The sequence below is a fragment of the Embiotoca jacksoni genome, unplaced genomic scaffold (assembly GCF_022577435.1).
Source record: "Embiotoca jacksoni isolate LCO1_2020_lvr unplaced genomic scaffold, fEmbJac1.0.p SCAF_1, whole genome shotgun sequence".
Taxonomy (NCBI): domain Eukaryota; kingdom Metazoa; phylum Chordata; class Actinopteri; family Embiotocidae; genus Embiotoca; species Embiotoca jacksoni.
This window is the reverse complement of record NW_027185229.1, coordinates 15,554,807-15,566,811: the sequence shown is the minus strand read 5'-3', so window position 1 is coordinate 15,566,811 and position 12,005 is coordinate 15,554,807. Positions and strand designations below refer to the sequence as shown.

The window sequence follows — 12,005 nt, the reverse complement described above, 5'->3', positions numbered from 1 at the left end:
GTGTGTAATGATGAGGACACAACCAACAGCAGGCATAGCAGAAATATCTGTTTGTGCTGACAAATTCACAAGTGATTGTGCTTGATTCAGTTGGCATAGGTTACATGTAAACATGTACAAGAGTGCATGTGTACCAGCGCAAGACATATAAAGTGGCTGAGAGGAAGAGAATGAAAGAGAGACGGTAGACAGAGTGAGAGAGATTGAAGTGAGACCAGGAAATATTAACTTGGGGTTAATGGTCCAAGTAAAAGCCCACTTAGGTAATCGATGGCCTCAAATTAACTTTTCATTCCTGCCAGTTGAGAGAGATAGAACTAACAATGATCCCAGTCCACCCACAGTTCTACTCAACAGGCTAGGACTTTATTGGTCGCTTTGATCTTGATCTACCAGTTTTACAACTCTTATCTGCACACCGTCCCAACTCTCCCACATAGATAATCTGGCTTTTTAGATTTCTGAAATACGGAGCCAAGGAGTGGCCATAGGGAGACTTTTTTTTTAAATTGTTTGCACAAAATCAAGGCAACGAGATACTAAATCATCCCCTCGGATTACCAAATCGTGCGCACAAAATAGCACTTCGTTCCCACATTTTAAATCATTTGTTTCCCCGTTTTAATTAATTTCGTGCAAGGAATGCAAAGGATTATTTTTAGTAAAAGTAATTTAGTAATAAGTAATACGTTTGTGGATTATATCATTGGCAATATGCTAACTTTGAGGATGCTATCGACTTTATAGATGGTCAGCTGCCACCTGAAGTAGGTGCAGTGCACTTCATTCTTGTTGTGCTGTGCTGTCTCTCTCTATATAAACTTATCTCGGGTGCACTTAATTAAAATGTGCACAGGAGATAGTAAATTGGGGCCTCGATTTAATATCTCATGGCCTCAATTTAGTATCTTGTGATACTAAATTGTATGTTAATTGCATTAATGATCAGTCAGACCCAGAGAACTAATCGACCAACTGCAAATTCTAATTTCTAGGAACAGCTAATCCCTAATGTCAGTGCAGCCATCACAGCACAAAATTCACCCCCACTTTAAAACTTGGTGAAGGAGGTCTTCAATAAAGAATTTCAAAAGTAAGATTTCCCTTGTTACATGGTGTTAGATAATCAGAAATAACTAGTAGTTTCTGCTCTGCATTTTTGTTGTCTCAACAATCTCTGACAGTGATAAACCAATAATGCCAGAGGTTTCTCCTTGAGGGGAGCTGTTCTGTAAACCATGAACCACAAAGTCAAAATTATACGTTGGAAAAGACAAAACTGGATTCTTCCTCATCTTTTTTGTAAGAATACACACACAGAAAAACCAACAGACTTAGGAAAACAGGTTATTACCTGAAAAAATACAGCCATTGCTGCGATGATCCTCTTTTCCCTGAGTGCCGCATTGAGACTGTCAAAGTCATCTGAGTTGTACGTGTAGATTTGCATCTGTGAGAGACAAAAACACTGAATTAGTTGTGGGACACATAACCAGTCATATGAAACTGGATGAAATCATTATGCAGACAACAGATATACTTTCACCCTGCATGTAGTTTTATGAAAACTGGAATCTTGACTTTTGCAAAGATGTTAATAAGTGGACATATCAAATTACACTGACACCCTTACAAACAAAAACAGAGACTGTAAATCAGATATTCAAATATTGTTGTTTCTGATTTAGCGAATGCCTGCATTTCAATTATAGATCTGACAAAAAGTATGTAATCTGTTATTTATATTTAACAGGCACAGTTTGACAGAATTTCATCTGGTTAACAAGATCTTCATTAGTAGTATGCCAAATTTTGAGTTTAGTCAGGTTTATTTATGGGGGGGGGGGGTATTGCTTTGAGGTTCGACCTCAGCATTTAGAATGATAAAATTCAGGGCCACTGTGAAGTTTGTAGCAAAACTAAAAGCAGGCTTAACTTGAAAAAAAAAAAGGAAGGGTGAACATTCAGTTCAGAGTCTCTTCATATACTTCTCACTTGTCTCTGAGACATTACATTACTCATGACCTTTTTTTTCCCCTTTGCTGTTGCCTGGAAAAATAATAATTCAAATTTTATTCTGCTGGAAGTAGAAAATGCCCAACAGAAGATACATAACCCACATTACAGTTTTTGGAGAGAATTTCCTCTGTATATTTTTTTGTATTTTTATTTTTGCTAGCTGAAAGATGGTAACATGTCTAATCAACAGAAGGAATGATTCAAATTAAAATGTGATGTTATTTAATGTTTATATAACTGCAATTCATAAAGGGTGCTGTGAAATATGACCTCCAGTCAAAGGCATTATGACCCATCTAAAGTACTGTTAAAAACAAATCAGTTATTTCTATTGTGAAAAACAGTTTTTCCCTTTTCACATAACTCACATTTTTGTGACATATTCTACATGACTGAGTATACATTTTTAAATATATCCTGTGAGTCAAGGTTTGTGTTGTTGTCTCACTAACTAGAGCCAGCCTTAAGCATCTGGGGGTCCGTTTCAAGAGCTAGTATGTGGCCCCACTCTTCATTAAAAGCTAAAAAAAAATAAGAAAGTAGATCCTGCCTTTTTCTTTGGCTGCATCCACTCACTAATTTTATGCTGTAAATATTGTAGCAGACTATTGATTCTAAGGGGTTAGAATGAGGCAGAGAAATTATACCAATTTTAGTGTAGACCCTGTGTATAATACATTGTTCAACTCCAAGAACTGCTCTTTATTTTGCAAGAGGAACAAGCCTTCAACAGCTCATACAAATTGAAAGCCACATATGAGATGGACGCTACAACAGTTTTCAACTAACTTTATTCATAGTACAAAATGTTTTCTTTTCTGACAACAAACTACACAACTCTACAAACAGTAGAATTAGTCTGAGAGCCAATAATGCTAATACTGTTTGACACATAACATCTGTGGGGGCTTAGAACAGTGTACTTAAACACAAATACATTAGCTTAGTGCAAAAGAACATCAATTAGTCTCTCCCGCTCTCTCAGTAGACATATCTGCTGCAGAGTAATAACTGTTATGGTTCCCAGTGCATATATTTTTCTTGGACTCCATTTCCCAGCATGCCGTCATTGTACGTATCCTTTAAGAATAAAGCAACCAACTTAAATATATGTTGGTGGTTGTTAGAAATTATGGGTTGCATTTATTTTTTTTATAAAACATGCTATATTGGACAATCGGGTTCCCTTGGAGCGTGGGGCCCGATTACAGTTGAAACGGGTGAATTATAGCTCAGGCCACCTATGCCACTAACAGGTAATGCTGGCAATCACAGTTTATTCTGAAGCAAGATTGGATAACAATCAATATGGTTAGATACCCATTATATTTGCACTAGATGTTTATGAATCGCCGAGGATGATTTGTAACGTTTGTAAGAACCAGTCAACACAACTAAACCATATGTTCATCAGTCTTTCAAATCAGGACACAAATATATATATATATATAAATGTATAATATTAGAAATAGATAAACTTGTATCCCTGGGAAGCTCAAGATTGTCTTGCATCATGCTATATTGGGCCTTGGTTTCTTCTAAAATGAGTACACATTCTGAACCATCTAATGTTATTGCTATCTGTCATTATACAACAAGTAGTTCCGACCCAGTGATCTGATTGGTCAACTGTACATTTGGAACGTGCTCAAATCACCATAAAGCACACCCTGCTCATCACAAGAGATATCACTCCGTCTTCTCAATGGGAATATATAATTGAAATTGAATTCCATATCATATGCAATATAATGTTGTTTTTTATTTGTTATAGGACTACTAACTGTAACTTCTTTTGGTCCTTTTTTGTCGCTCCGAGCACAAGTACGGAAACACCACGGATAGTCTTGCACTCCTAGCGGCGGCTAGCTGACCAGTTACATTTAACACATGACATGGTGCTAAAATCTTAAAAATATATGACTCCATTATCATCTTTTTTCAGCGGATATTTTACTTACAATGAGATTGAGCTATCTAAGCAGTTTAGTGTTTCTATGTGCTGTATTTTTTTTTTTTTTTTTTTGCAGTTTGAGAAACGATCTCGTCTCTGTTGCTATGTTGTTACTAAGGGTCGGAAGACTTCCTAGAGTGGTAAACATTGCATACATTACATTCACTTCTACTGACGCGACTGATTGTTTTCAAGTTGTTAGTCATATCCCATGTATTGCCATGGAAACAGAGATCACGCTAACAAAACATTTTCTATATATATTTCTATATCCAGAATATGAATACATTTAGATTACATGTTTCATAATCACAATATTATATGCAAGCGCCTCGGTCCTGACCGCATCACTGTCATACCAATAATCAGGTTAAAGTACACCCTCTCATGTAATATTGCTTGACTGAACACTGCTGCTGTTCCTAGTTCTAATGATGACTTGACAGTGTACTTGAGACTTATTATGAGCATTGCCTTTGTCCCACCTCTGTTATTTTCAGCCATGCATTAATCTAGTGAACATTTTACAGCAGCAGTATATGTGGGGTTAAGTCAAAAATAACCTACAATGTGTGTTTTCACGGTAATGAAGGAACCTATCAGTATAACAGTGTAACTCACTGATATGTTTTTAATAGTTGTTTGCACAACAGTGGAGCTCAATGCAAATGAGGAATGATATCAGGCTTTGATACACATTCAGTAAATTCATTCATTGTTGGTTTGGTTTTGTGATGAGATTTGTTGTTATTATTTAATCCTATTTCAAATGATCCATTAGTTTGACAAATACATTGGAATATTCCAATTTACTGAGTTTATATATAAAAACACAGATGAGTAAATTGTCAGTTGCCTATTTGTACTTAAGAGATAACCAGGTTTCAGCCTGAATGCAATAATACTGTGAAATAGACTTGGATGATGTGTTGTTGCTCTGTGAAAACCAATGAGAACAAACACATACATTCAGAGAAAACTGGCCAAAACAGTCAGGCACTCTATGTTGTCATGGTGATATGGATACATGACGCACTAAGGCACATAATAAGTCCTAGCACACACACTCTATGTGCAGCAGAATATGTTAATGTGAATTTGTGTATGTGCATGCACATATAAACTGTGTTCATGTGCACACGTTTACATAATTTGTAGCGTTGAAGAACACATTCCTGCATGCCAAAAGCAATTGTGGGGGCTTTTTCCTTGCCAAGATCTACACTGTCAATATCACTTGTGTAGCATTTTCTCCAGCTCACTAATCCTCACATAAAGAGCCCTGTGCATCACTTTTTGATCTATTTGCAGAGTAAACAGTTGTCAAGCCGCCTGATATAGAGTCTTTTTGGTGAATGTATAGCAAAAACAGCTCAACTGGAACAACACATTCTCCCAGACTGGCATTAATTAAAGTGGGAGTGGGGGATTGTGCTTGTGTATGTAGCAGTAAGGCAGCAACGATAATCTCTTCAAACACAGGAATATTTGCCCTTAGTGATGGTGATGTTGTCTTTCTCACACAGTGAAATGGGAGAGTAATGACAAAAAATGGACAATAGTCTGAATTTTACTCTCCTAATGAACAAATCCAACAGCCATCTGTGGCAGTTGAGTGTCAAGTGTGGTACAGGGTGTCTCTGGGTCCTTAACAGACACATGTCATATACTTTAACTTCAGTGCAATCTAAATAATAAAGACATTCATTAGAATGCAAAATGATCAACTCTGACTTCTGATAAATGAATGTATTATGTTGTGGTTCATTCCAATTCTGGATTACAGAACACATTACATTACATAAGGACACAACTATAGTTGCAGGTAAAATATGGGTGCTTCAAAAGTTCAATCAGTTTACCATAGCTTAGCTTCTGGTCATTTGAAGAGTTGCCCCGATGACTTATAATAGCATGCCATGACAATAATCATAATTTTAGCACCTGAGTACATTTCAGTACATTTCTCATAATGCAACGTAATACTGTCTTTTGTAGGCCCTATTCTGCTTTGTAAATACCAATTCTAAACATGCAATTCATACTGTATGGTTATTTTCTCAGACAGAGCAACACAAAATATGTATACACTGGCACTGCAATTCAGCTTTTAAATGAGGGCTGTTTGGGTTTAGACTATGAGATAGGATGCATTTTATTGTGCTTCAGGAAGAAAAACATGTCAGTAGACATTACTGATATTTTCAGGATCAACGTATTGGAGACTTCAAATATAAGTAACTCAGTATTGCCTCATTATGTTGATACGAAATGGATTAGCCTCGCAATTTTATTTACTTTCAAAATGTTTGCTTTTGCAATTGCATGGAATAGAAACATAATTTCTCTGAGACAAGGTTGATATTTTTACATTATACCCTGTTGTATTCTTCCTGCTGTCTTGTGTTGTCTTTTTGATTTTCTTTCAAGCACCCTGCTCACATGTAGATCCTCACCATCACTATCTACCTTTTTGGTTGTGTTTTCCTCTCACAACCACCACTTACAGACAGATTCATCTATATTATGTTGCTTTTGTCTTAAAGCTTCATAGATCCTTTTTTTTTATAAATGACTTCAAATCCAGTTCTTGGTTGGCATATTTCTTCACAGTAGCATCTACATTTCAGTAGCTCAGTATGTTGTGCTGAAGGAAGAAACGTAGGGAAATGCTCTCGCTCTGACAGCTGGCTCAGGGGCTTCAGGACTCTGTCCAGTATCATCCTCTGCTGAAGTAACAGTGTACCATCATCTACTGTTGGCTGTAATATTGTCTGCATAATATCTCAGTGATTGTCATCCCTCAACCAGCTCACATATTGCTTTAGAAAGTACTTTTTTAACTTCATGCAACCTAAACCATTCCTTCTGTTTTTTGTTTTTTTCTGTCACAGAACAGTGGCTCTGATGAATATGTCACTGACAAATGTACAATTAACATTTCGTAATTGTTTTGGATCCTCTCACAGATGCCCTGAGTAACTGTTACATACATTTGCTTCCATGTCTGACTAAGTGGGAGATCAGCAGCAGACTGAGGGTTTCGGTATTAAGCTGGGACAATTTACTGTGGAGCATTTCCAGGATACACAACTGAGAACAGTCTTCATGATAAGACCAGTTTCACCTTTAATCATGTTTAACTCTCCTGCTTGTCATGACAGTGCTTTGTAGTTCAAGTCTCTCTTCAATGATTTCAGTTGGTCTGCCTATCAAAGTTAATTTTTTTTAACTTAAAGGGAAGTTTAATACAATAGTTTCCCCATTAAGATCGTTATGGAGCATTGGCATGGTCCATCCATCCATTATCTATACACACTTTATCCTGAACAGGGTCACGGGGGGGCCGGAGCCTATCCCAGCTCACTTAGGGCAAAGGCAGGGTACACCCTAGACACATCACCAGTCCATCACAGGGCCACATAGAGACAGACGGAAACAAAGACCATTCACACCTAAGGGCAATTTCTAAAACCACCAATTAACCAGAGGTGCATGTTTTTGGATGGTGGGAGGAAGCCGGAGTACACGGAGAGAATCCATGCAGGCACAGGGAGAACATGCAAACTCCGCACAGAGAGGCCCAGGCCCAGATTTGAACCTGGAACCTTTTTGCTGTGAGGTGACAATGCTAACCACTGCATCGCTGTGCATGTGGCATGGTGTTTCATATAAATTAGATTTTACAAAAGTAAAAATGTTGACAAATTAAAGTACTCTAATGACCTTTTCTTGGAAAATAACATCTAAATATGAATTACCATTTGTTCTCCAAATTTACTTCGAAACTCAATACATTTTCTTTATGCCTCTTGAGCCTACCCACTGATGACTCTACCCTCACCAATCCATATTAAATTGTGACTCAAATCCACTAAATTCAGTTTGATTATTCTAGTGGAGATGCCAGAGTTTACAAAGTTGACCAATTATATTAGGAGTTGAGGAGAAATGTGTTGAAAACATTGTCCTTGACATTTATGGTACAATACAAATATTTCAATCTGATGGATTGATTGTCATCTAAACCAGGGCACTCAGTGTAAGCAACATGTACTAAACAGTGCCTTCACAACACAGACAGATAGTCAAGTCATACCTTTTTTTTTTTTTTTTTTTTAAATCCACGTCTTTTGCAAAGTACCATCATAAATATACTACAGAGACACAGTTGTCTCATTCACTCACTTTTTGTTTCCTTCGTAAATCAAGCTGTAACGATCCTACTCTCTCTGGATCGAGGCAGTGAGTTGCAGATAATACTTGTGGAGCAGCCGTTGTGTTGCGGCCTGCCCTGAGCCTTCAACCTGCCAAAACAAACCTGTGTGTGTCACTGCTCATTTAGCATTTGGCCCACTGCACTGCTATCTCCATATTTACACAGAGAGGGACGCTTCCAGCAAGCAAACTCAACTATAGTAGCAACTACCAAGACTGGAGACAGTGGAGGAGGAATATTTAGATGACTCCTGTCAACTGGTCAGTAGCTGTTGGTATTATTATTTGAAACCAAGTATTCATCAATAAGTCTACGTTTAAACAAATTGTGCAGGAATGTTCAGTCAGCAGGATTCTGTGGAGGTGATTTCAGGATTAAATATACAATATATTATTATGTCTGATCATATGTTGACACTATGTCCACATACTTCTCTGTACTTTTCACAAGGAGGTTTTTATTTTTTGCACCTTAGTCCCAGTGAAGTGAAATTTAAATGCCACAGCATACACATGTTCCTTCCTCAAACATGTACTGAGCCAGATCCATACGCAAATGGTATCCCAGTTTTGTGTGGAAGAATATCTTTGTTCTGACATCAACACGATTCAACACCTTTGAGATTGAGTGGAGCATTACCTGTGAGCCAGGACTTCTCACCCACCATCTGCTGGCGCTCACTAACACTCTTGCGGCTACAATGGAGCAAATCCCCACATAAACCTCTTGTAAAATGCTTGTAACCAAAAGAGTGGAGGCTTCCCACCTAAGCTTTTATAATATGGCTAATGAATACATGAGTTTCTTTTAACATCTGGAGGTACAAATAGGATGTGTGGTGGAAAAACTGCCTATAACTATTGAAATTCAAAAACACCAACAAAATACCGATGGGTTGTTAATAAAAACATATTGTACAGTACAATACGGAGACAAAAACTTTACAGCCGTGTGTCTCAAAGGAAGACACAGGGCACACCTTACTTTTATAGCAAAGCAAAGCACCTCACCATGTTTACAGAGGTGTTACATTAGTGGCTATACGTGAACCTAAGCAATCCTTGTTATACAACTCCTTAAACAAAATGTAATTTAGTATAAGATGTTTTGTCAGATATTTTGTACCATTTGACTTTAAATGACCCCCACCCACCATATACACACACACACACACACACACACACACACACACACACACACACACACACACACACACACACACACACACAACAATAACATTCTAATTAATAAAGGACAAATTAATAAATATAAACATGATTAGACATATATTAATTTACATATGAATACAATGTAAACTATGATCTTCCAACTGAGTTTAAACTGTAAATAATTATTTTGTATGCATTTGTTGCTGGAACAACTTTATGCCTTTGATGACAAGTGGTGAGAGCTACTATTTTGTGTTCATGTTTGTCTTTGGAATGTCTTTGACTGACTTTTTGAATATCAATTTTTCCCACTGGCACCATAATACATCTGTCAAACATCTGAGCTCTCTGTCTCTCTGCATTTACCTCTGTGATTCCTATGATCTACCAGGATATTGAAAAAAAAAAACCTCTTATCAATCACAGGAGGCAGAAAAACCTGTTATTTGTAGCAATGTAGTGAGGGGAAAGGAAGACAAAGAGCAGAGAAAGAGTTAGAAGAATTGTGTTTTGGGAGTACAGAAGGAGGGAAGAAATAGGAAGTCTGCCTCCCTTTGGCGATCAGCCTTAGGGGGCCTGTAACAGCACCTCTCCCTTCGTGGAGTTCAAAAGTGTGAGTGGGAGGTAGAGATGCCGTTACGCCTAGAGGCAAATAAACACCAAACAACTTATTTAATGTCTTCTTAGAAAAGCACTTTGGAGAGGAGAGGGGAACCCCCTGTTGCTCCTGAGGCAAGCATGATTCACTTTTCTACTTTTACATCTTCACATGAGGCCAGAAGACATCATCACCCAGACAGTTTGAGACCTGCCATACACTAAACTGAGACATGTAATCATAGTTGGAGGAAGGATGACGGCCGGGTCAAGGGCTTGTTTAAAAACCTCACCACTATTGTCCGTCTACCCAGAATGAACAGCAACACTCTGGGTGCCATGCCTGGAGCAATATCCCACAGGGCCAGACAATCAAAAGCACCTCAAACTCACAGGAAGATGTAAAAAAGTAGAAAGACAGTGAGCAGGTACAGCTCATTAGAAGAGCGAGACAGCTTTAGCCTTCCTCTGCCACTATTCACTATTCCACTGCACAGGCATTCGCACAAAGTAATCTCATGTAATGTCAGTGTTGATATAATTTTTTTTTTTTTTTTTTTTTTTTTTTTTTTTAAACAATCATGTAGTAACTGGATCGTGCAATAGATTTTTGCTATGAAGACTTCTAGCAGGACATGGTAATTTATTATTGTATCCTGGCATAAATGAACTTCAATCCCTCTTTTTTACTTTGAGATTATTTGTGGCAATGTTTCATAATTCTAATCAGAGGAGCCTTTGTGCACAAACAGAACTCTTTAAGAGAACAAAGGAATCGGTTGGATGGAGGGAGGGAGAAAGGGAGGGAGAGATGGATGGACAGAAGGACGGATGAATGGACGGACGGACAGATGGATGGATGAACGGATAGATGGATGGATGGATAGATGGATGGATGAATTGGAAAGCAGAAAGCCCACAGTGGGCCTTATATTTGTATTGGTACTATTAACCTTTTAAGCCAGGCCTTTTTTTTTTTTTTTAATTTGCATGAGAAAACATCACAAAATTCAATCAGTGATAGCCTCACTACTGTAAAATCAAAACTGAGCAACCTTAGGTTTGAAGGACAAGAGACACTTTATCATAGTGCCACTTAAAAAGCAGTACAGTTTGATTTTATTGGACATTCTAAAAATCCTGAACTGCAAATCTACCAAACCTGATGCTAATAATTTTTACTACATTCATTTAAATTAAAGCAGTAAAAGGTTGCACACTCCCTGCCTTGCGTGTGCGATGCAGCTACCATACCGTACTGCTCTAGCTAACTCTTCATGTGTGTACCACAACCAGTATGTCTGTTGCTTTACATTACATATTCTTTGGTTCATAAAAGTCATAGTGAGAGGGAGAGGGAGAGACAAAATACAGCCCTTCCCCTGTTAAATTATTGACATTACCAAATTGCAACCTACACTGGTTTCTGCCATGACTCTATAGCACACATGTAGCCCCCACTGTTTCTACATGCAGTTGGTATAGTTAAAATGTACATATATTTTGTTCATGTCTGTGACATACGAAGATAATATATTATAGTCATTGATAATATAGTGAAAGGGGTCAGTTTCATGTAATGTTGTATTTTGTATGATGCCATTATCTTTATCAAACAATTTTTTCACTGTCTTTTGGCTTGGAACTGTGCATATCACGTGTGAAAAATAGGCAAGACGCCTAAACTCTAGATAAGGCGCTGCAGCAGGCTGTGTGGCTGCTCTAACCTGTTAATATGAGTACCGAAATAAAAACCAAGATGTTACGCAACCGCCATGCACAAACAACACAGACAGTGTGTTTGGGCCCGATAAGCTGTCGCACTGACTGTAAAGGAGATAGAATTTGAAATTCAAAGTCTTTGATGTGTAGCAGTTGTAGTGAAAGAAGTCTACAATTTATAACATATGGGATCAAAACGGTTCCCCGCTGGACGTTGTAACTGCTTATACATGTTAAAGTTAATTCATTACATTTTAATGAAACTAATTTAATTGGGGAAAACTAAAATATGCACACGTGTGTACTAGAGTACTTATGGAGGTAG

General features: G+C 37.7%; 1 protein-coding gene across 1 annotated transcript in view; it reads right to left on the bottom strand.

The window, feature by feature from the left end:
• ptprga (protein tyrosine phosphatase receptor type Ga) overlaps positions 1–12,005 on the bottom strand; it is a 378,044-nt gene that overhangs the window by 113,322 nt on the left and 252,717 nt on the right. The window contains exon 5 of the mRNA XM_069141477.1: positions 1,355–1,450. Coding sequence (XP_068997578.1) covers positions 1,355–1,450 — 96 coding nt within the window. The remainder of the gene's footprint in view (positions 1–1,354; positions 1,451–12,005) is intronic.